The 26,879-nt window shown below is 37.7% G+C and overlaps 1 protein-coding gene across 2 annotated transcripts in view; it reads left to right on the forward strand.

The window, feature by feature from the left end:
* Positions 1-26,879, forward strand: part of LOC131677017 (sodium-coupled monocarboxylate transporter 1-like) — a 71,012-nt gene that overhangs the window by 16,373 nt on the left and 27,760 nt on the right. The window contains exon 1 of one of the 2 annotated variants that reach the window (XM_058956515.1): positions 14,851-14,953. The exons of the other annotated variant lie outside the window; for it this stretch is intronic. Coding sequence (XP_058812498.1) covers positions 14,951-14,953 — 3 coding nt within the window. The 5' untranslated portion in view covers positions 14,851-14,950. Of the gene's footprint in view, positions 1-14,850; positions 14,954-26,879 lie in introns of those variants that run through there. 2 annotated transcript variants of the gene reach the window in all.

Here is a 26,879-nt window from a genome sequence, read left to right on the forward strand (position 1 = left end):
TCTCATTTGTTTGTCTTGCATGATGGTTGAGTGATGCGATAACTACTACAGATATGTGACCCATGGGTGACAGAGAGATACAGTTTGCTACAATGCGCCTAGTTATTCGATAGGGGGAACTGTGGGTAATACGGACAGGTGAGGTAAGACGGACACATGGTTATTTTAGGGATATAACAATAAAACTTCAATTGTATTGTATGTGTACCCTATCAACTAACCTTGAGCTATGAAACGCCTTGAATACTGCTAAACGTGTACAATTAAGGCAAAGATTGAAAATCAGTAGTACAGCTTCGTGCGGATGTAATTTTCAAGTTTCCGATGTTAAGGTTTATCGATGAAAAAATAATTTTATTCGCGGATTTTTTCCTTTATTTCGATAAAGTAACTCTTAAGTGACATATTCGTGGAAAATAACATGTCCGTCTTACCCCCACCATATGTCCGTTTCATCCGCAGTTTGGAAAAAGAGCAGATATTTTGTCGTTTTCAAGTTCTTTAAAAAATGATACTGATAGATTTTTGTAACATAATCCCTCTGGGCACTCGAAATCCAACATATGAAGCTACAACATAGAGTATTACATGTTGACAGAAAACATGCTCTTACTATGTTATATTTCAGTATATCCTTAATATGTCCGTCTTACCCCTAGTTCCCCTAGCACTTGTTCTGGTGTAGAAAGCTCACAGCGTATGAGTAATTGTACGGTCAGTCTCTCCAGGGTGGAATGTTTGTCTAATTTGTTAGATACTTTAGTATGAATGATTTCGCTTGTGCACTGAAGTCACAGGCCTTGCCTAGTTAAGTACATTCAATGAAGCTGTAGGTAAATTAGCAGTTGAATCGTGTGCAACGAGTTGCAGTGATTTTGAAATCCTTTTACGTACGGTGTGCGATACAGCATGCCGGAAATGATCATCCAATGATTTATCTGAGTAGTGTCCAAGTTCACAGTCCCTAGAGGAGTTGTATCTATCAGGATTACTTTGTAATCCTTTTATGCCAGTAGGAAATGTTATTTTGAATGTAAAAAAGGAATAGATATCATGCTAACTAGTTGATGATATGTAACTTATCGTTAGAAGCGAAAAAGATATGCTTCTATCGGAAGTCCCCTACCTTCCCAAAAGCTACATAAAACCGGTTCGTGAAACAGTTTGGGCATTTATTCGCACTTGTAAACATACATGTTAAAAAAAATTACTACATTCTGCATTTGATGTTGTGTACCTTCGTCGCTGTTGTCAAGGTGCTCACCTGGCCAAAATTGCTCGCCCGCGCTTCCACGTTCTTCTTTTTACCGGTTCCTTGTCTGATAAAATCAAAATACCGGTTTGTCGTTCGGGTGTAGAGTATACGGGAAGATATTTTCATTCCCAAACGTACACAATCATCGGTTCTTGATAAAAATAAAACAAAATTAAAACACTTCTGTAGAGCGTAAAGTCTATAGAAAAGTGGAATCTGTCTATAGTGCCGATCGCGTCGTAGTAGATTTTCTGTCTTCGTAGCTAAAATCAGCATTTTTTTTTATTATTTTTTTCACTAGTCTCTTAACCTGCCCCAAGGATTCCGGGATATGCTTGACTTTTCCATTAAAAGATTATAAAAAATTAACCTACAGAGGAAGCGTTGTGTAAACAGTAGCGAAGATTTATTCCATTCAGTAACCTCTTTCATTATACTCTTACTTTAACGCTGTGCATACTTAATTTTTTTTCCTTCGAGAACTTCCAACCACCTAGGCAAACAGTTTCGTCTGTGGGGTTTGAAAAGAATATGTTTGAACAAAGGCGATTTTTTTTCAACCGACCACGAAGACAGCCGAAGACAGCACGGAAAGTCCTCCAATGAGAAGAAATAACGAAACCAAATTTTGTTTCGTTGACTTTTGATTAACTTTCCAGGTTTTGATAAATAATACGACATATCCCAAAATTTCTCTTTTTAGTTTTTTGTCGTGGCTGACGACTTACCTTTCAATGCAGGGGTTCCTTTTAAAAATTTCGGAAGAAAGTTTTGGAATGTTTATTAGGGTGGGACAAAAAATAGATTCCAGCTCCGAGCAACTTTTTCGGTACTATTTGGGTCCTAGAATAGCTGTGCAAATTCTTAGCTTGATCCCTGAAACTATATTTTTGCGCTCACTGTTTAAAGTTTACATGGGAAAATTAACTTTCACAAACTAATTCCTCCAGGAGTCATCCATTGTTTCCTAAAAATAAACCGTTATATGGCTTTTGTAGGAAATTTAACTAAGAAACTAAGTCTCGAAAACTACGAAACGATCTGACACTTGAGAAAAAAATTATTAAGCTGAAACCAATTGATGCTCTGATGATTGGTCAAATATTCATTTTTTCTAGCATCACTGTTGTTGGTTGTTCAATTAAATGCAATTTTGTTTTGATCTTCTCTTAATGTGTCTAAATCATTGTTTGGCCACTTCGCAAGAGTTTTGAGGGTTAAATTGAGTCTTCTTTTGTACATAATAAGAGAAAATTAAAGATTTTGTATATAATTCGATCGTCAGCAGCAGTGATGCTATGAAAATTAAACTTTTCATTAATCTTCAAGGCATCAATCGGTTTTTGCTTAATAACTTTTTCCACAAGCATCAGATCGTTTCGTGGTCTTCTAGACTTTGCTTCCTTGACAAATTTCCTAGAAAAATCAGAAATCTATTTATGTTTAGGAGGTAACGGGCGACTCTTGGAAGAATTAATTTGCAAAAGACGTTTTCCCCATACGAAATCCCATGCAAACTTCAAACCGTTGGCGCAAAAATATAGTTTCACCGATCGAACTAAAAATTTGCAGAGTTGTTCTGGGAGCTAAATGGGACCCAAGAAGTTACTTGGAGCGAAATTTAATTTTTTTCATATAACCATGTCCCACTCTAATGTTTGTATCATTTGTTGTACTAAACGGAGTTTATCAATTTCTTTACTATTTTGTCGAAGATATGCTCAACGATGTTGTATAAAATTTTGAATTATGTATGACGAATAAAACTGCATTTTGAAAAATTACTCGGAAAAGGTGGCAATTTCCAGCTCATCTTGATTAGAGCCGTCAATATTGTGCACCAATGGAACACTAAATTGATGAAAAGATTTAAATATAGCTTTGCTACAGATTTGTTTATGTTATCATTCGTATTGAACTGTTTGAAGCGAACGGAGGATCTCCTCAAAGGATTGCGCAATTGCAAAGGGAATATTTGTGAGCTGTACATGGCTGGTGGATCAATTAGTTTGTGACGATACGTACTTGTAGCAGGGGCCATTATTTTCCTTTGCGTAGGGTAGAACGTAGCATTCATATGAAAAAAAAATCAGATTTTAAGATACCCGACTGCAGCTCGTTCGTGATTAACTTCCGCTTATTTCATGCACCGAGCCGCAAATTTTGAACAGAAAGTATTGTGATTTTGGCCGGTTTTCGCTAGTCAACCGTGTCCGAATATCCGGAAACTTTGTATCGACACCAGGAGAGAAGGCGATTATTGGACTGAATGCAAGAAATAGTTTATTAAAGAAAAATTGAAATTTCCCATTCAAACGTGATTTGAATTAACGTCTCGAAATGTACTCCACACCGGTATTTTATCCCGTATTTTATTATCTTAGCTTCCGTTTCAGTAATATGTGAACAGAGACAAGAGAGTTTCTCTCATGAGTTAGAATTCCACCGATTCAATGAAGATCGAGTCGAACCGTTCTCCAAATAATCAACCGGATGGCGAAACCCTGATCTTCAACCACAATGCAATCCGGTATGAAAAATATCCACACAATTCGTTTGGTCGTTTCGTATTTTACTTACTAAGTTTTAAGACTCAAAAATCAAAAAATTGTGGAAGCTCACTAACCAAACTTCTCCATTTGAAGCTCCAGAAAAATTAATAAAAAAAGATGCTGAAAAAATCTAAGACGGATCTGGAGCATTTCAATAGACGTGCAATTCAAATTTTACCTAAAATCGGTTCATTTATCATAGAACAAAAGTCACTACCAGTAGGGAGTGTTTAAGCAAACTCACTCCGAAGAAGAAAGTAGGCCTAGTAGCCTAACTTTACATCCGAGAAGCAAGCCCGATGAATTTTTTGACATATTGTCAAGGCATTGTGTGAAAAATGAGTAGAGAATCATGGGGATGGTTCTTGTGGATGGGATACTGACAAGTGTCCCTACTGTGAGGAGACCCCGCGTTAGCTTTCGGCATGATCCACGTTGCAAATGCAACTCGAAAAAACTGATCAATAAAGCGAGCAGAGAGTTGACGAATATGCCAACTTTTTTCTTATCGACGGCTATGGCAAAAGTTGTGGTCAACTGTAGGGAATGGAGTCATTTTTATGAAATCACGAAAATCAATGAAAATCTGACTTGCTATCTTATTTCATTTTTTTTCTCATCCATCTGAAAATTGTCTCTTTTTTAATGAAGTCATTTTGTGGTTGGGTGAAAGAAACCCAGTTTTCCAGTTAGAATAAGAGGGATTCCAGATTTTTATTAGATGCGTACTTCGTGAAATGCTTGTCAGTATTAGATACGTTGAACTGGGTCATTAAGCTATATATATAGTTTTCCGTTCCATTCGATAAGTTTTAGGTCCAATATACATAATATAACTTTATTTAAAAAAAAATGTCGTAATACGTAAAAGGGTTTTTTTGTTTTATAAAATAAATCTTATGTAAACATAGACAACCATACATAGGAAAACTGCGGTTGTTTACACCCGGCCTATCAAGACAACAACAGGCCTATCAACCAAAATGATTAAAACTATATACACCACCGAAAAACTACCTAAAATTATGTACTTTTGACTCAATCTCGTGGTATCGTGCAGGAAGGTAGAATTAGGTAAACCGTGTTGAAAGTAGTTTCCATTTAAGAGCATGTTCAGGAGAGTTTCAGTTTTAGATTTATAATTTTGACAGTTCTATAATATAAAACTGGAAATTTTAAAACTGGAACTTTCTGTCCCCAGCAGCAGTTTTAGCGGGTGTTCTATTCAGTTTAAAATTCATGTCTCGCCATGCCTTCAGCGTTACTGCATTCAAATTTATTTTTCCCCAGTCTATCTGTTCTAAGTGTCCCTGCTGAAAACTTTGCATGTATTTAAAACACAGTTGTAAACGTGTTTTAAAATCAGCAACAAATAGAACGGCGTCGTATAACAGTTTTAAATTTTGAAACAAAACTGTATGAAATAATAAAACAAAACGCTCTGCTGGGGATGTGAATGTTTCAGTTCTAGTTCTACTTTGAAACTCCTATATAAAATAAAACGCTCCTGAACATGCCCTAACTGCGGTAAAAATCATAACTCAACCTTTAGTTTAATTTACTTCAATTTAAGTTGAATTTTGAGTATACCCCAAACAACTCGAAAGTACCTTACTGCACGGAAGACCTCGACTGAGCCGAATTTTGTCGTTTTGTTTTTGACAACACTAATAAGTGCGAAAGCGACGCACAACTCAAAAGTACCTAAATTTAAGTTAAAATAACTTATTCTGTTGGTTTTTTTATGGTTGCGTGTACATTGAATGGTGTTTATGTCAAATAAATATAAACCTGCGAGAGAACATGTATTCATTTTTTTTCTGACAGGGCATCATTTCCCAGTTAAGCTCAGCCGGAAATGAACCGGAATTCTGGCTGGTTCGTATTCCGGCTCCAGTGACACAACCGATTCTAGTTAGAATCGGTTGTTGCACTGGATCCGGAATACGAACTGGAACCAGCCAGAATTCCAGTTAATTTCCGGCTGAACTTTACTGGGTTGTAGTGAAATTCGATATGTCAAACGCTTCTGATAGTGTCAAATAAAGACTGTCAACATATTTCTTTATTTTAAATTTAAATTTTGTTTTCACGTTTCCTGAATTTGAAAAAAAAATTGTTGCGATCACGAAAATCAGCTTTATCGAAGTATGTAATAAAAAAAGATTTTTTTTTTATTTAATGACCCAATTGCTCAATAAAGACTTGACATCGCTATCTTTTGTATTTTATCTATCTGTCAGTCATTCCAATTGAATACGAAACCTGTCAAAAGAATTCAATGCGAGGAAAGTCTCTTCGAATAATTCGAAATATTCTTCTCGAATGAGGGCCATAAAGCAAAGTACGCTGTGTTGCATAGTGTTACTTTCTGAGCCCCAGCTCGATCGAATGACATTTGCTGCACTTTTTGTTTACTTGGCTGATCAGCTTTTCTTTAGAAAACATGTGAACAGCTGATCAGCAACAATAAACAAAGAGTGCCGTAAATTAGAAAAAACTCTAGAAAGAGAACTGCGGAGACTCCATTTTGGATCGATTGGATTCGCGTTTAGCTGTCAAAAAACGAATCCAATCGAACATTGCCTATCCTTATAACATTGGACGTGTTGCCATACAATGCCGGGGCATACGTTGCCAAAAATGCTGTTTTTCTCTCCGCAGTTCTCTTACTAGAGTTTTTCTACTGCAAATGAATTGTAAACAAAAGACAGGGATGTCGAATCTGTATTAAAAGATTCAACGTCGTTAGTTAATGTATAACGGAAATATTTTTTTTATATTAAAAAATCCGAATTAAATGAACAAGAGTTTTTGTAAATTAAAAAAATCTGAGAAACGCCAAAATATGCAAAAAACGCCAGAATCGTAACCAAGAATTTGTTAGTTTCATGAAAAATGATTAGTGCTTCAAACAGTTTGCGCAAATTTCAACCGGTTTAGTAAAAATCTGCCTATTTATTTTTGTTGTTGTTGGAGACGAACCACTGAGACCAGTATTTAGAACTATTGGGGTTACCTACTCATTTAGTTGGAATTGTGAAGGATCCTCTTTCCGTTAGACAATGTATTGAAACGACCCTACCATCTGGTACCGCCAATTTACGTCAATGAACGGTTATGATGGTGGAGTTAGTTGTAGAAATGGGATTTCCCAAAAGACGAATCACAATCTAGCGTTGATTCAGGCAATCATTTAATTGTCACGGTTGAAAACGAAAGTCTCCTGAATAAACTTAGTCATCTTATTTTCATTCTTACCCAAAATTTTTTAGTTTTATTTTTTAATGGGTGTATGATTAAATTAATGCTGTGATAGTGATATTGAAAAAGCAATGTACACACAAAAAATATTGGCAAAAAAAGTTTTCCCTTCTTAGCGAAAAACAACCAACACATACTCTTAGTTTGAAAATAAAACTTTCTTTTCGATTACTATTCTTCAATAGCTTAAAGGATTTTTTTTATTTTGATTAATATTCTTGATTAATTTAAATGTTGTACTTTCAACCTAACAGTAAACGTTGGCGTGTTTTTTTGCTAAGAGTAGAACTTTTACCAATCTGTTTCTGTGTGTAGGCTGCTAGGCGAGTCAAAGACTATAAACACTTTTAGGGCCGATTTCTTCACCCTCGCTTTAAGCATGGCTTAAACGTACTGGTGAACCTGGTTTAAAAGTTAAGCGGAAGTGAAGAAATTGGCCCTTAATGTCATATAAAGATAAAGCGACATTCAAGAGTCAAGCTTTTACCCAAAAGTTTTACTAAAGTCATTTTTAAAGAAAGTACCTAAACATTAAAGGCGCAGAGTCTCCGTATAAAGACTCGACAGCTTAATATTTCGTTGACAATTTTTCTGTTCTGTCTGTGTAATTATGTAAGGGAATTCCAATCAAGAACTGGGTCTGTCAACAATATTCAAATCGAAGAAAATCTATTCGGATCCTTCTCGAGCACAGACCATTGACAGTTTTTGTGTTAGATTGTGATGATACTTTCAGCTAAATAGTACACAAAGGATTGAGATGTTAAATCTTTACCCGAGGGCTCAGCGTCATATTATATTTTAGGTTAATGTTTGACAGTAAATATGAATGACTAGAATTTCAATTACTGCGTATAACCACAGAGGACAGACATCCTTGTTCGCACAACTAAATTTATGACACTTGTCTGAACATTTGAACAAATCCCCGCCAAAGCACCACCATACCAGCATATCCCCACTAGAGGTATGATTATGTCGGCCATTTGGTAATCATTATGTGATCAGCTGTCAATTCAGTCAAACTATCCCACTAATCGAAATAGCGACAGAAGCTTACTTAGAGTAGATACCCCAATTACCTTTGAATAGGCCATTAATTTTTACACAGCTTTAACACTCGAGATAGGCGTCTGTTCCCTGTGGTATAATAACATGTTAGAGTGAATTGTAAAAAAAAAACAACGTAATCCGTATTTTTAGCCATAGACCAAATCAACAGGACGGAAACTGCGACGATCACAAACCGCAGGCATATTTTGCATGTCATCTCTAGGATAGTAAACAACGTTTCGTAATTAGGTACTCGATGCTCAAACTTATTTTGCTGGACGTACTCGAGATTGTACGGCAGAATGTGAGCTTCTGATATCTAGGGGATGTGTGCTAAATACGGACGCCTTCTTACGAGATAGTATCCCGCATAAATCTGTACCATATGCCAACCATTGTATCAAACGTCGAAAAACCATTTTCAATATGGTTCGTTCAACAATATATTATCCATTGCCTGGTATAATATCGAACATAACCAGTGTCGTTTTTCCATGCTCGAACATACAAACAACGGATCGTTAAGAACAGTCACCATACCAAAATATGCGATTTTCCATATACATTTTGACAACATACCATTCAAGAACTATACAGATTATGGTGGCATGCATATTTTAGATCTAGCGATGTATAAAATATTGGCGCAGAAAAAAATGTCTTCACTTTCACATTTCAATTCTATCGATTGATGAAATTTCATTTTGTTACACGCAATCTTCTGATGAGAGCTTGGTTGAGACTACTGGACTGTCGCTTTATCCAACTGAGCTATCGCCGCAATATTGCAAGACGAGGATTTTTGATCATGTTAAGCTACAGGTTTTCGGAGCAGCGTGAACATGTATGCGAATAACAAAGACCACCAGAGCAATATAAAACTTCTAGCGTAAAAGTACAATGTAGTATACAAATCTCCAATATAGGATACACGGAAGGTATTGGAAATGGTAACTAAAATGAGTATGGTAGTATAATAGTTGAATTATAATGGTGGAATGTATCAGTAGTATTCCCAATATGGTGAGTATTATATGAATAGTTAGGAAATGGTTCCGAAGATTTCTGGAATGGTATTATGCCAAAGCGTATGCGAAAATAATACTTTCTGGTTGCCAAAAACCAGCGATATCACTCTCGCTTCCCCTACCTATCACATTCCGTTCATTCGTGATTTTGCTGGTAGATAATCCCTTGACCGGTTCCGATCGAATCACGTGACGATGATGCTTCAGTCAGCGAGGCGTCTGCTTCTGCGGTTGTAGTCGTTTTGACTGTCTTGGGTCAACCACCAAAAAAAAACGTATATTTGCCACTCCTACGGCGCCCATCACGTGCCTTCGAGGACGAGGTCCGTATTGACGTAATTTGATTTACGGTTTGGATGTTGTCTTTGTTAAACATTTTTCTCATTTCTTTCGGCTACCATTTGCGATTTCACTCCACTCCCGGTGGTAGTCGTTAGTCTCTGATTGGGCTGGGGAATTCCGGTAATTCTGGTTTGGTATTAGCGACTTGTTTTGTCGAATTTTGATCTTAACTTCGCAAATCGTGAGCTCAGCAATATTTTGGAGGGTTTTACTGCGTTTGTCTTTCTTTTGGATACTGGGAAGACTTGACCAGGTGTTTAGTTGAACTCCGGTAAAATTCGATGAAATTATTTTGTGTGACAACAATTCTGGAATTTACATAGTGGACGAAAATCATCTTTATTATCACCTACATTATTTTCGCCACAGCTATTTTTTAATCATCTGCTGATGTAATCAAGCTTTTCGGGTTACAATTAAAAAATAGAATTTAATCTAGCAAGTAAGGCTGTTCGCAATGTTGTTATGTAAATTTGTTTCAAACTGACAAACCGTCGTATAATTTGGAACTGTCAAAATAAATCTAGAACACGGTGTTCCCAATGCGATGATTTAACCATCTTTTCATTCTTTTCCCTATTAGTTAAAACACACAAATTGAATAAGTTTTCTATTTGCGCTTCAAATTGTTCAGCAAAACCAGCTATTCTGAATCTGTTCCAAATAGTTCCCGCAAAATAGAACTGCATCTCAGCATTTCAATCAACCTCTTTTAGCCGGAGATGTAAACTAGGACAGCCCATGTATAATACATCAACATTGCTTAATATGATTTAAAATTTATATAAAAAGTAGTTCTTTATAAAACTTACATTTTATCGAAGACTCCATATCAAGAAGACTGGCAACTCTGTCCAGAATCCGGAGACAGTAACAGCAACGCCACTTGCGGGTAAAGGTGGTACTTTCCATAGTGATGCACACACACATATACATTTTTACATAAAGCTTCCTCCCTTCTTCCAATAGAGGCGCTGTAACCTCTGTCGCTTCTCGTTTGTATGGGGGAAGGAAAGAGATATCAGTCTTCTTGATATGGAGTCTTCGATTTTATCGATTGTTGCATTTGAGTTGGAACCCATACTGACTCCATTCAGAAATCCGAACCGGTTCCGGAATGAGTTTAACTGGGAATCTGCTAGATTTCTGTCAGTCTTGGTTTGGCAGCCCTGTCAGATTTCTACCCATCCTGTCGGGTTAGTTGAACTCAACCCAGGGACAACTTCCCAGTCACCAAACTTTCTGGCAGAGACCGTTCTGCCAAATTTATGTCAGTCTTGGTTTAGCAGCCCTGTCAGATTTCTGCGCATATCCCCAGTTAAACCCATTCCGGAACCGGTTCGGATTTCTGAATGGAGTCAGAATGGATTCCAACTCAAACGCAACAACCGATTCCGACTCAATCGGTTTCGGAATCGGTTGTTGCATTTGAGCTGGAATCCATGCTGACTCCATTCAGGATTCCGAATCAAAGTCCGAATGGTTTGACCGGGTCCTGTCGGGTTAGCTGACCCTCTAAGAACGGTTGGTTTCAAAATCGTCCAATGAAGGACGTTCGTTGGACCAATTTGGGCATCGTCCAAATAACCGTTCAACGAACGTCCATCGTTGGACCCGTGTTGAACGATTTTGAAACAATTTTTTGGACGTCTCAGTGGGGAGCTAGGGCGAACTCGGTTTCGCTCGCATTTTCTGGCAAATTTTGATAGGAACCGAGTAAAACCCTGGCACAACTCGGAAATAAATCGTGCAAAGATGCTGGCAATTCATACCTTACATAAATCCTGGTCGTTCATTCCTGGCTGGATTCTGACTAAAAGTGAGCAGAATCGTTTAGTTTAACCGCTTCTGTCAGAAACGGTTGTTGCATTTGAGCGAATTCTTTGTCAGAAATCTCGCACAAATCGCGCAAAATGCTCGCAGAAACTCTGCCAGAATCATTTTCGCTTTGCTCAACTTTTGCTAACTTTCTGCTTGCCACGGTGACTGGGTTGACAGATAGTGCTTCCCTCTAAGAACGGTTGGTTTCAAAATCGTCCAATGAAGGACGTTCGTTGGACAGATTTGGACAACGTCCAAATAATCGTTCAAGAATTTTTTTTTGTGAGATGACATCAAATTTTGACGCTTTATGCATTTTGGTCATTTGGCATCAAAAATACCAGCCCGATTTTGAAATTTTCCCCCTTGGAACAAAAAAGTCCAAAAATGAACTTTCGTTAAATTTTTTTTTCGAGATTGCATCAAATCTCGACGTTTCATACATTTTAAAGTCATTTGGCATCGAAAATGCAAATTCGATTTTGAAATTTTCCTTCCGTCAAAAAAGTCAATTTTCGTCAAAAATTTTTTGTGATATTACATCAAATTTTGACGCTTTGTGCATTTTGAAGTCATTTGCATCAAAAATACCAGCCCGATATTAAAAATTTTCCCGCTTTGAACAAAAAAGTCCAAAAATAAACTTTCGTTAATTTTTTTTCGAGATTGCATCAAATCTCGACGTTTCATGCATTTTGAAGTCATTTGGCATCGAAAATGCAAATTTGAACCCTTTGAACAAAAATCGTCAAAAATGTCAATCTTCGTCAAAATTTTTTTTTGTGAGATTACATCAAATTTTGACGCTTTATGCATTTTGAAGTCATTTGGCAGCAAAAATACCAGCCCGATTTTGAAAAAAGTCCAAAAATGAACTTTCGTTAAAAAATTTTTTTTTCGAGATTTCATCAAATCTCGACGTTGCATGCATTTTAAAGTCATTTGACATCGAAAATGCAAATTCGATTTTGAAATATTCCCTTACTCCCCCCTTTGAACAAAAATCGTCAAAAAAGTCAATTTTCGTCAAATTTTTTTGTGAGATTGCATCAAATTTTGACGCTTTATGCATTTTGAAGTCATTTGGCATCAAACATACCAGGCCGATTTTGAAATTTTTCCCCCTTTGATCAAAAAAATGCCAAAAATGAACTTTCGTTAAAATTTTTTTTTTCGAGATTGCATCAAATCTCGACGTTTCATGCATTTTGAAGTCTTTTGGCATCGAAAATGCAAATTCGATTTTGAAATGATTACGGCTTAAAAGCCAACTGTCAAAGTTCTCTTTGAAAGGAAATTCCGGACAAACCGTTACTGTTCGAACACAGTTCACAGCAGTCAATGAAAGAGAAAACATTTCTCTTTTGTTTACTACCAACATCACTGATTGGCGAGCAACGGCTTATCCGAAATTTCCATTCAAAGAGAATTTTGACAGTTGGCTTTTAAGCCGTAATCATATGTTTGTCGAGATTTTTGCACGATGAAATTGCAAAGATAACTGAAGCAATTAAAACAAGAATTAGAATCGTACGTCAACTCAGTTGTCAGAAAATTACACTTAAAAAAACGTTAAAAACGTTTTTTGTTTTGTGTTCCGTACACAGTAAAAAATTGGTACGTTCAATCCAAAAGTTTTTGCACTTGAATAAGTTTATCATACCTGACTACCAATTGAAGTGATTTAGCATTTATTCTCTAGTGATTTACAATTAGCATCAAAGTGATCTGGCTTTCAAAACTATTTAATAGATATTACCTTTAAGTTAAAATGCTTGTCTTTTCGATTTGTACCACTGTTCAAATCTATTGATTTTGAATGGTAATACCATTGGTTACAAATGTCAAAGCGTACGAACCCAATTGTCACAAATTAACAAAATAAAACGATTACTTTTATTTCGGTAAAAAATCAGATAGAATGTATATCTAGAGTGTTCTAAAGCGTAAGTATTATACGATTTTTGTTGAGGTCAAATATATTATACAATTATTCGCTTGCAGGCTATGGAATCAACCGGAATTTAAATTGTGATTAACATATGTTTGAGAAGCATGCTGAATTCAATGCATGGTCCATTAGCAGCAATGTGTGAAGCATTTCAAATTGAAGTGATTTTCTTTTAATTTTGTAGTGCTTCGTTGTGATCAATTTCAATGGATAAATTTATCGTATTGCAATGTTTGACAAGTAGTGCGAATTCAACAGCAAATCATTTTACATTAACGTGAGCGTTTTTACCGTGTACCTTACCGGTATTGCAGATTTTCATGATTACTGAGCGTTTAAGTTTGCGGCCCTTGTCTTCCAAATAATTAAACCTGCGCATATTGTGTTGTTGGACCCCATTGCTAATGCTCATGATTTCGAACTGGACTGGTTTCAGTGTACCTTTTTTTGAAAATGTGATTCATCTAAGGTTGTTGATAAATACTATATTTTGACAGCAGTTTTGGTTTAGAAACTGACTCAATCTTCATAGTTTCAAGCAAACACCGGCTTTGGTACACAATATGAGTAAGTGCTTTACCAAGGTTAGGTACATCCCATATACTGAAAATTATGACAACAAAGCATTTTTTTGTAACCCGCTAAATTGATCATCTGTACTAGCTACCGAACACGATTTTATCGGCTGCCGCTTAGCACAGATGGCACGACTCGTGTTCATGGCTTAAGGGCTGCCCTGGTTTTAACTTACTGTTAAAAAACCAAATGTGTTTGCTTGAACCAAAACTATTTTATAATCATTCAATTGTTCGAAAGCGGAAAATTTTATTGACCATGAAATTTGGATTGTCTGTTTTATCGGTATCCGAACAATCTAGTAGGCAAGCAAATCGTTGAATAAAATAAACAAACAAGCTTGTTGTCACCGGCTAGTTACTGGATACGAACTTTTATTTGTTTGAAAAATAACAAAAAAATGAGAAAATTTGGCGTTAGTTTTGGTGCAAAAATTATAATAGCGTGAAATATTGACTATCCGTTCAACGTGATGCCGGCGTGAATCTCGTGACGCCGCGACGCGGAACACTTGAACTAACAAAGCCACCAAATCGCTATAGTGTCTTTTTTGGGGCCGTTCCTGAATGAAGGCAGCCCTCCTCCTAATCAGAACGATGACGCGTCGCTGTGAGATTCACCTGCAGAAGAATCCATTTGGCCATTTCATAAGCCAACGAGAGGTAAAGTTCGTTCGACGCCCAATCGAATCACTTCGAGTATCTGTTTTTTTTTGTCCACTTCAACAATCCGATCGGTCAGTTGTAGGCTCTGACGAGGTATTGGCGGGTGGCGCGCGATTAATAGGGGTCGGTTCGCGTCATCAAGTGTACGGGCATGCGTGTGTCAGTGATAGTGGGATGGTGGGTGTGTTGTTTGTACGCTGTGAATATTTATATAGGCCTTCAAATGGTTTAAGATGGAAGTAGCCGGAAGATTTGGTTTCACGGGCGGTGCCGATTTAAAACCATTCTGCAACGGGTTGTTGCGAACGACGGTACACACTTGCGTGCGAATGTCAGTTAGTTCAGTGTGTTTGTTCAGAAGTTGGCTTGTAACCGGTGTTTGCTTAAGTGGATTTACGTTGTACAGAATTTTCCCGTGAAATAAGTTTGCGACCTCAAAATAAATGGTATGTAATTTTTTGGAAAATGTATCTCGAGTGAGATTAAGTTAGATTGTGCATCATACATAGACCAAACTTTAAAGCCTAAAATAACAAAGTGACGTAATTTTCCATTTGAAATTCAAATCCCGCTGTAAATGTTTACAACAAAATTTACGAATTGGAGTTCCAAATAGAACAGGTCATCAATTTGTTTTTCTAGTTTATTTTGACTAAACATCGAAGCTAAGATCAAAGCAATAGTGGAATGGTACTGTGTTATTGGGAATAAAGTTCTTTTCCATGATTATTAATGGATCATTTCGCGTTACCTATACTACCCATGATCGCATATTTGTCCCATTTTCTATAAGATTTCCTATCTTTATGGGACTGGTATGCGATCATGGGCAGTATAATAATTTAAATTTTTGCTGGAATGATTCCACAGTTAAAATACTTAATCTATCTTAAAACCTTAACTTACAACTGCAAGCTTGGCTTGATGATGGATGAAATTTGTAATAATCGAAAAAGGATTACTGTCCACTTCCATCCCTAATTAGTTTTCTATTTTACTAGTTGCAAGTTTGTGCACATTTTGTAGGAGCCAGACAAATATAATGCTGATTTCGTTTTTGGAATCGAGTCTCTCGAGGTTCGCTCTGAGCGGTCACTTTTGTATGGATTTTGTAAATATTAGAGCGAACCTAGGGCGACTCTGATCTAAAACCGTAATCACCATAAGAGACAGGATACAACACGATACGTTCAATCTAGTGTTCCTTGGTTATAATTTCGATGTTTCGCGTTCAAGTCAATTAGGTTCTTTACTGGCACAGTTAACCTCACTTTTCTTGACAGTTCGCTTGTACTGCTTACATGGACTTAGAAAAATTTGTAGACGACTAGATTCGCTCGAAGCAAATCGTAAATAATTTTTCTTAGTCCATGTAAACAGTACAAACGAACTGTCAAAAATGAACACTCAGTTCATTTGTGACGTCAGCGTAAAATATTCAATTAAATACTTTACGCTGACGTCACAAATGAACTGAATGTTCATTTTTGACAGTTCGCTTGTACTGTTTACATGGATTTAGAAAAATTCTTTACGATTTTCTTCGAGCGATTCTAGTCGTCGACAAATTTTTCTAAGTCCATGTAAGCAGTACAAGTGAACTGTCAAGAAAAGTGAGGTTAACTGGGCCAGTAAAGAGCCTAATTGTAGAACTTATAGCCAAAGAAAGTGTTGAACAGTTTTTTTTGTTTGGTGATGTTTAGCAACGTAACAGTTCATCATTAAGAAAGTTAGTAGTGACAAAATGTGCTTCGGATTTTTTAACGTTTAGTGAATATTAGAAAAGACGTCATAACGGAAAAAAACCACTCCGAAGATTGAATTGTTTTTTTAACTTTTTGAGGCGACACTACGGTACATTTGAAGCTTTTAATGCCATAACACCTTACATTATTGTCTCTTTGATTGTCAAACTCAATTTGACGTGAAACGTTTGACATTCAGTTGCTTTGTTGGTTTACGCCCCGTCTGTAACTTCTAACGAATTCGCGCTGTATTATCGATCTGGCATAATTTTCACCGGTAGGATACACATTGTTTCCACCATACCATATGGCAGTAAAATATTTGCACTCAACTTGACAAATGAGTGATCGCGAATGAATACCTAATTAAGTGGTTCCGCAAACAACAACCTAGCAGGTAGCAGCGGGCATGAGGTTTTCTTTTCCCCCGTTGGCTAGTCCAAATAGCAATCTACATAATTTCTGACCAGCTGCGAGTTTGTCGTGAATTATGAAAAAAAACAACAGTTTGCTGCCTCTTTAGCACTGATAAGTGTTTACTAATAAACAATGGTTTGCTTACATAGTTAGGTGAAGTTTGGAACAAAACGAATAAGTGGATTACGAAGATGTGAATTCAGCATTTTGTAACGGGCTTTTCTTTCATTGACGATTGAAAAATGAGTTATATGTTAATCTTACACACCTTTGACAGACTAGGTTTACGACCGTCCCACACAGAAATATATTACACCGCAGAGATGTCAATCTCTGTTAGTCGTTTTGTTAGAGAAAACTTAGATAAACAAACGACTTTTCGGCATAGCGTGCTAAGTTTAAATCTAAGACGCTTAAACTAAACGTCATTCCGGGTGAACTCTACGAAAACCGAGTGCTTCATAAAGAGTACCAGTTGCTGATCTTTGAAATTATATTACTACCCCAAACATTGTTTTGACGCTTGTAGTGGGTAGAAATGTACCCCACGCCATCTTTGGAACCCTGTGGAAACGAGAATTCGGTATTTACCCTAACCATAATTCAATTTAGAGTTCATAGTAAGAGTTGGAAAAGGTGGTGGTGGTGAAGCCAGTTTGCTTTTGGCCTTCGTGGAAGCAGGAGTCAAATTTGGCGTGGGGTATATTTGTACCCCAGCGTACCGTTGCCGTTAGCGTTTTCGTGCTGTCAGTGAAAATGTATCTTGTGACAATACTAGTTTAAATACCGGGTTTTTTTTACTACGTTCGTAACAATTAGTATTAAGTAATCGTTTTTAATTATTCATTCGTTTAATTTAATTTAATTTTTAAGTAGGAATTTTTTTTCGTGCTCATTTAGCCGAATTTTTATTTTTTTTTTATTTTTCTACTTTGAATAGTTTTTCAAAATAATGGCTTTCATGTGTAATTAGCGGACAGTAACTGCTGTAACAGTACCGTTGCATGTAACCAATGTATTACTGGTCAAAAATATTTTTTTCATTCTAATTTCCACCCCATTTCGTGGTATCTTTCAAAACCCGATGTTTCAACTTTTACTCTTCCTAATAATTGCCCTTTTTCAAGAATAAAGAAATTTCATTTTATACCGCGTCCAGACCTTTCTTTCAAATTTTAGGATCATTTGATTTTTTTCAAATCGGTTGAAAATTCGTAAAGTTATAGTGATTTTTGTGTAAAAATAAAAAAGCGATTTTTTTACTTTTTTTTGTTTAAGCCAATTTAAGCATTATTGATTCGATGAATTCCGTACTTTAAGGCTCAAGTTACCTCAAGGCTTGGTAGTGTGCGTAAGAAAAATTGTGTTCAGCTTTGCCACCAGATTATCCATTTAAACCTTTTCAAAACTCTAAAAGAAGAATATCAGTCGATTTATTAGATCATCACGATTCAATTCATGCAAAATACCTGCCGGAAAAGCCATCGGCTTAGCTGAATGGTGCTTTTGAAAATGTGGCTGTGGTTTTTTTTATTGCGCTGTTGTGTTGCGTACCCCAGCACGGTGTGGTAGTGTGACAAAAAATCACAGCCACTTTTTCAAAAGCAGCATTTGGCGAAACCGATAGTTTTTCCAGCACCTATTTTGTATGATTTGAATCGTTGTGATCTGATAAATCGGCTGATATTCTTCTTTTAGAGTTTTGAAAAGGTTTAAATGGATAATCTGGTGGCAAAGCTGAGCACAATTTTTCCTACCCATACTACCCAGCGTTCAAAACTAACACATGCTCAAAAAAGGTAACTTGAACCTTAACCTACACCGCTGTTTTTGCAATAGAAAAACGAAGAAAATGATATATCCCACTGAGAAGTCCAAAAAATTGTTTCAAAATCGTTCAACACGGGTCCAACGATGGACGTTCGTTGAACGGTTATTTGGACGATGTCCAAATTGGTCCAACGAACGTCCTTCATTGGACGATTTTGAAACCAACCGTTCTTAGAGGGATTTTATATACAAATGTAAACTACCCAGTAAAGTTCAGCCGGAACTGAACTGGAATTCTGGCTGGTTCTAGTTCGTATTCCGGCTTCAGTGACACAACCGATTCTAACTAGAATCGGTTGTGTCACTGAAGCCGGAATGCGAACTGGAACCAGCCGGAATTCCAGTTCATTTCCGGCTGAGCTTAACTGGGTAGGCTTACCACCCACCGCTTCCGTCCCTCTAAGAACGGTTGGTTTCAAAATTGCCCAATGAAGGACGTTCGTTGGACCAATTTGGACAACGTCCAAATAACCGTTCAACGAACGTCCATCGTTGGACCCGCGTTGAACGATTTTGAAACAAATTTTTGGACGTCTCAGTGGGGTATGGCAGAAGCAGCTACTCAAACAGGGTTGCTATGATTAATAATAAAATCCACTTATTTTGAAGTCATGCTGCTTCTTTAGTTAATAACTTGTTTCAGCGAATTTTCACAAACTTACAATGTTCAACGAATGTGTTCAGCAGAAGAACACCTTTAGAAATATATAGTGTTCTTATGAATTGATTGATGGGATGATTTTTTAAGAACTTATTTTCAATTTTAACCGATTTTTCATACCAATTTCCACATAAACTTTGAAATTTTTGGAGGGTCCGTAGACGCAACCGATCGGTACCAAAATTTGCACAATTACTAAGAGCCATAAAAGGAATCAGTAGAGCCTGGTGGAGCTAAAAGTCAAAAATTGAACCAGTCTAGTGTACACTGTACCCCAGTCAAAAAGGGCAAGTTGCTGGCTAGCGGGGGGCTATTTGCCAACTCGGATGCGCTAATTGCCCTACAATTTGCCAGCAATTTGCTGGTAATTAGGGGGCTATTTTAAATGCAACATTTGAGCGATTTGCCGCCGTCATTTTTTTCCGCTCTACCCGCCCTTAAATCGCCCTCAAATCGCCCAGGGAACGCGCCATTTAATCGCCCTTAATTGCCTAATATGAAAATTAAAAATAATAATTATTTTCGGATTCACTATCTACTCATATAAATTAATCAGTACACTACATAATCACCACCAGACTATAGGAAGAACGGATGGTGAAATTCGTATTGCACACCAAAACTTACCACAATCTGACTTTCATTTAGACTTTAGGTAAGAGATCTTGTTCCACTAAACTTGCAGACGATTCCACAATTTCCCACATTCATTGGCTAAATTAAGTGCACTAAACAAACAAAATACAAGCGGGAACACGCCAATTGTTTAAAAAAAAAAAACAATTTTAAACTTAAGCCAAACATGAACCGCCATGTTTGAAAAACGCAAAAAACAACCAAGTCCATTTCAGCCGCCAGAAAATTTGTCTAAGTATTGAAATTGCCTTTAAATCGCATTCGCAAATTGCATTTGTTCCTATGGGCAATTAGCACAGGCGAGTTGAGTCAAACGTCAAACTTTTTAAATCGCCTGACCATGTTCGTCCGCATTTTTTTGACAGGGACACTTGCGTTTTTACCCGAGCAAACGAAAAACCGTAGAACCATCAAATTTATCTCCACGGTATGGTATTTTGATAGTGTCTGAAATGGGATCAACCCACCTGCAACATGGTGCGATCCATATAAAAACCATAGTGTTGATGCATTTATAGACTATTGAAACCATTTCATGGTGTTTTGATAGTTGTGAAATTTTGGCACGGACCATATGGTTTACGGTGTTGTCTTGAAGAGGCTGTATTGTGTTCAAGCTGAACTTACCCACGTATGACCTGTTATGACCCTACAAAGACGCGTTCGTTCGGCTGCTTCTACGCGGTAAAGTAAGGCCTGCTTCCTGACCCGATATGTCATTATTTAGTGTCGTCGCGATCGAATCGGCGCCACCGCGACCTTCCCTTGTTTGCCCCTCGAAATGTTGACCTTGCTAGTTAGCAGCGATTCGCTAATCACACGCTAAAAGGATTGACTCACGCTAAATTTTGTGAATGAGACTGTGGCGGTTCGATTCGGCATCACATTTCGGTCATATTTGGGAAACGTGTTCGTATTGATTCCTAGTTAGCACATCGTCGATAATTGGGTACACGGTGAAAGTGTTAAAGTTTAAGTGCACCACAGCGGTATTTGAGCGCCGGAAAAGAAATCACGTATGACAGCATGTTCATCGAAGATAAAACGGAAGAGGCGTGTGCCGCGTGATCGGATTGCACTCATTGACAGTCAGTAGTCTGTAAATATTTGTCGTCCATTATATCAGCCTGCTGATAAAAAATATTGACCAAGTTTCAAATGCGGCGAATGATCTACCACCATCATCTTTTGTGGATTGTTTGTACGGGGATCTACTACTACTGTTACTGGTTAAGTGTTCGATGATAATCAAAATAATGGTGTAACGTAACTGCATTTTATCACTGCAATATGACGGTAATTACACATTGTTATGACGGCAAGTTTACCGAACACGTTGTGTGGGATGAACTAGACTAGGACAATAGAAAGATGTTAGGTAACCACTTCCTTTTTATTTGCGCTGCGCGTTTGATCAAACCACTCAGCCGTTGTAAATTAAGTTGTTCTGATTAGTCCGCAATACATTTCAAAAGTTGAGTGCCATCTTGAACATAATAAGAAAAAAAACTACTGAATTACAAATGAGCTCGAGTTTGTAACCTTGACAGTTTGCTAGACTGTTTACATGAACTTAACATTTTTTCCAATGTGCTTCGAGCTAATCATTCTAAGCCCAAACAAAAAGTGAATTGTCAAATAAGTGATTATAACTGCGTCGGTAAAGATTTCTGTTATAGTTTACACTTATGTACGTTCCCTATTAACTGCTTACACAGTTGGTTGCCTCACCTCACGTTTTAGCAGATGTGCAATAACATGGTGTTTCTGGAGAACAATTCAATATTAATTCGTCAAAAGGGCGAAAGTGTTTTTTGTAAACAAACTTGTTTCGCTCATTAGTCTGCTGCACAGTGGAATTTCATGAAAAATATGCGTTAATGTAAATTTTTATCCTTCGTAGAAGTAATTTCAATTGTTTTCTGCTTTAAAATTATAGTTACTTAAGAGAAACCATCAAAATAAAAGTTTGTTTACAAATCTTATTCACCCTTTTGCAAATTTAATATGGAATTGTGCAAACTGTAATATGTGAACCAAGGAGTTTTTATTCTCTAACTCTAAGCACCTTGATGTGAACTACGTCAAAGTGTTGTATTCTGATTCGGTGGCCAAAATAAGTAAGCGAATGGCATCAACCAACACAAGATCTCTGCTACCCAGTTAAACTCATTCCGGAACCGGTTCGGATTTCTTAATGGAGTCATTATGGATTACAAATCAAATGTAACAACCGATTCCGACTCAGAATCGGTTGATGCATTTGATTTGGAATCCATACTGACTCCATTCAGGATTCCGAATCAAATTCCGAATGGTTTGACCGGGTAGTAGATAGGTATGTGTCGTGTTGACTGCTTCGCCCTGTTCTACTCCAATGCAAATTTGGCTGGGGCTAGTCGCGTACCTTCATTTTACCTTGGTAAGTAATAATATAGAACTGCGAGCATGAAGAAGTAGTGCAAGGAATCCTGTTAAGTTGTTATTTAGACACAAAACTGTTCTGTGGCTTGTAGAAAGTAATTTACGACAGCTGTGTCGGGGCCTCCAAGCAACACAATTTTTTCGTTCTGTTTTGGCATTATTTGGCATCTTGCCATTACGGAAAAGACCATGGAGTCAAAGAGAATTTTGACAGCTTGAAAGAGAATTTTGATAGCTTGACAAGATGACGCGAAAGAGTTGTCAGCGAGATGCAGTTCAAGGTAAACTGGCATTCAGCGACGAGGAATGTGACAAATGATGCTGTGCACATCTTGACGGTAGGAGTTAAATTAAAGTCACGACATTTCGCATTCGCCAAACGGGAAGAGATTTTATTCTTTATTCTGATTTCCTTTTTTAAATAAATCGTTTAGCATTTTTTTTAACGAATTTTTGATCGTAACACCCTTTACTACAACACGACAGATGTCCCTATTTGCTGGACTCTCCGTCTTAGGACGGAGTTCCCCCATTTGTGTTGTTTTCACATTGTCAACAATAATTAGCACACTTTTTACCTATGCATTTTTCCATCTTACAATCTAACGACATCACAAACGACGCTACGAGCGTAGCATTATCGCTGTTCAGAAATGTAGATTCATCTGTTTAATTATGCACAACTACAACTCTTCCCAAGTGCCAGCAGTGGTGTTCCGTCGAAGGCAGGGCGGCACTTCCCACTTGGTTCCGAAAAACATTTGCTGATATCCAAACTCATTGAAAGGAAAAATGGCGGTAGCTCTAATTCAGTGCTTTCCTTTAATTGGCGATGTTTTGGTGCCCAGTTAAGTTCAGCCGGAAATGACCCGGAGTTCTGGCTGATTCTAGTTAGTATTCCGGTTTCAGTGACACAATCTATTCTAATTCGAATCGGTTGTGTCACTGGAGCCGGCCAGTATTCCCGGCTCATTTTCCAGTTGAACTAACTGGGTGGCTGACGTCGTGGAACCCCTCTAAGAACGGTTGGTTTCAAAATTGTCCAATGAAGGACGTTCGTTGGACCGATTTGGGCATCGTCCAAATAACCGTTCAACGAACGTCCATCGTTGGACCCGTGTTGAACGATTTTGAAACAATTTTTTGGACGTCTCAGTGGGACACCATACACAGTATCACGGCCAGAGATGCCAGATTTGAAGATTTGTCTTCAATTTCAAGACATTTGAAATGTTGTGAAGACGTGAATGTCATTTTGAAGATAAATTTATTCGGATGTCTGATTTCTGGCAGAATTCTGGCTCAAAATCAATAACCGATTCAGAATCCTGGCCGTTGAAGACACATTCTCGATAAACATATGATTACGGCTTAAAAGCCAACTGTCAAAATTCTCTTTGAAAAGAAATTGCGTACGGTGCAAAAAATCAGAACCAACCAATCAGGAGCTGGACCATTCTGACGTAAAATTGTAACAAAAACGCCCCCCCCTCCTATTGTCACTTCTTGTCAAAGACAGAAACGAGGCTTGCTACTCCGTGCATTGACAGTTTTTGGTGACGTCAGAGAAATCGTTGAGATAAACAACAAACGGATTTCCCGAAAGTTAATAATTACCAATATTTAAGCTCTTACGGTGGAAAAACATAATGTGTAATGGATTCTTGATGTACATTACGCTAATTTTACACTAGACACGGTAGATATTCAGTGCATATATATGCGTTATTAGCAAAAAGTGGGAATTTGGCTGCAACCATAGAAAGCGTATCTAGCTGTAATTTTCTGTTTCCAGCAAAGGTTTAGGACATCGGGATTGCTCCCTTGTGATCTACCAGGTGCCGATCATCCTTTAGCAGCAAAGAATATGTGAATTCCATCTAATTGTTTTCGCCGACGATTTCTATGACGCCCGCTCGTCATAGACTCTAACGAGCTAGCCTTGTATATGTAAGCCGTGACACAGTATAATGTATTTAATGGTATGACTCAAACATGTCAACGAAATCAAGTGATTGAGAATGTTTACAGCGCCTAGCGATTGTTCCGTTTTTCTGCAGAAAAGTAGTCGCACTTGATTTTTAGAAACGATTGTTTTGTTTTCAAAATACTTTGAACCACCCTACCGAATGATCTAATCGTTTAATAACAGAGAACAGACGTCCATCTTCAGCATTCAACTTGTGTAAAAATCTCTAACGGTTTCGAAGGTAGTTGGGATATCCAAACCAGTTGCGCTACGGTTGTCATGTTTTTGTGGCTGAGTTCGACAGAATTGACAGCGGTTATTCCTCTACCCAGTCAAACTAGTCCGGAACCGGTTCGGACTTCCAGCATGAATTCCAGCTCAAATGCATCAACCGATAGAGTCGGAATCGGTTGTTTTTGAAGTAGAATACTTCTAACGTTTCAATATGGGGTGCCGTTTCAAAAATTTCAGTTGAGAAATTTTCCCAGATTTGAAATGCGAATATCTTCCGTTCTACTGGACGAAATCGCAATATTTTTGCACTATCTGATCGGAAATTTGTGCACGTATTTCGTATTAAATTTCGGAATTACTGCGACTACTATAAATAAACCAAAACAAGGATTTTCATAAAATCCTTCGAAAACAGCGAGGAAAATGCGCAATTTGCCAGCATATCCCACGCAGAGTCGTCAAAAAGGAGCATGTAAGCGTTTCATTACATACGGGAATGTTATATATACAGGACACGCGAGCTTGTTTTGTATCAGTGGGTGCTCGCTTACCACACGAGCAACATGCTCGTCCGGACGGTACAATGAGCGGTATCATGTTTGCGTTCCCTACCAAGCGTCACCGCAAGGTTCTTCGTGATAAAATCCAGGGAATCACCAAATCTGCCATTCGGCGTCTGGCTCGTCGTGGTGGTGTAAAATGCATCTCCGATTTAATCTACGAATGCTGAGGGTGTGCAGGAAAATGTCACCCGAGATGAATGTCGTCTATACTCTGAAGCGGCAGGGACGCACTTTGTATGGATTTGGAAGTTGAAAAGGTAGAACTCACTTGTATCATTATAAAAAAGGCCCTTTTCAGGGCCACCAGAATCATTTCAAAGAATAAGTTTGCATTTTCTGTTTCATGGACTGTTTCTCCCTGGAGAGCTATTTGGGTTAAACCCTAAATTATGATTTATTTCAGTACGCAAATTGCAAATATGGTCAGAAACAAACTGGAGTGAAGTGGAAAACATTTTTACTAGGCGCATTCAAAAAAGGTTTCAATTCTCAAACATTTTACCAAGGTGCCGTATTACATTACTCTCTTTACCCTGAGTGTTCGATAATCTCCGTATTGGAAGCACAATTTCAATTTTGTTCTTTATCAAAAATATGTGGTCGACCAACGAAAGGGTGGAGCTACGAAGAACACATATTGAGGACAACACAAAAAAGGACGAGCTTACATTGTGCTGCAGTCAGGTATAAAAACTCAGCATGCTGTTGCTCACGCTTAGTTCGTTTCTAGCATCAGCATGCAGCAGTTCGTTTGCAGTATCTCCCGCAAAATTCAAACCGCCGTCCGTTTGCTGCTGTTAGAAGAGTTGGCCAAGCACGCCGTCTTCCATGGCACCAAAACTGTTACCATATACACCAGCTCCAAGTAAATTTCGAACACTGCCCAAACAAAAGGCCCTTTTCAGGGCCATCAATTTATCGACAAAGAATGAAATTGAAATTTTGTTATTACAAGCAGCAGAAAGTGGCTTGTCAAGAGCGTTGGATGGTAAGTGAGCCACTTGTAAACAATACCGTCGCTTTCAAATAGAATGGCACAAAATCAAAAGTTATTTGTAGACAGGTTAGTGTAATGATTCAATTTACAAAAATCGAACGTTTTCTAACGATTCGATATAGGTGCTCCGTTTCAAAAATTTCGGCCAGAATGTTGCCTGTTTTTCTAAAAGTGAAAATCTGCTATTGTACTGAATGAAAACCTTCGATTTTTGCGCTGATTGGAAATAGTTGTGACTAGTTGTGTAGAATGTTCAATTACTGAAAATAACAGATTTTGTGAAAGCAGTGGTTGGTCCATACAATTCGATTCCAAGCGAGCCAGACTAGTTTTCGTTGGAAGGTCCATCTCAGACAATAGAAATAAACTATTTTATTTTGAATTCAACTACAACTTCCTTGAAAACAGCACAGCTAAAAAACTTTTGGAAAAAACGCGCAAACCTAAATTTTCCATTATAATCAAAATTAGTGCCCCCACCGCACAGCATCATCAAGATTGATAGTTATTCAAGCCGGGTGGAAAGGGGGAGGGAGGTTGTAAGGCAATGGAAAATTTCATGTATAATAATAATACTTTATAATTGGCTGGTTCTGAAAACAACTTGTTGGTTTGTGGTTTATTTTGGGTCACAATTTAGGCCCGCTCGATTTCTGATAGCTGTGAATTTTTCGCAGGGCGACAGTTTCTGTTCGGTAGCGATGAGGCTTCTTAACGCCAACCGTGACTGGGGCACTTTTACACGGCCTTCGTTACCAACCAGCTCCCTGTCAAGGACGACGTCTCTGTACAGCCAGCATCACTGCCATGAAAGCAAAACATTGATTTTGAACCGAATGATTAGACGCTGTATTTAGTTACAAAATGTCGATTTTCTGAATGATATGATATTAAAT

Source organism: Topomyia yanbarensis, chromosome 1 (assembly GCF_030247195.1).
Source record: "Topomyia yanbarensis strain Yona2022 chromosome 1, ASM3024719v1, whole genome shotgun sequence".
NCBI classification, from domain to species: Eukaryota; Metazoa; Arthropoda; class Insecta; order Diptera; family Culicidae; genus Topomyia; species Topomyia yanbarensis.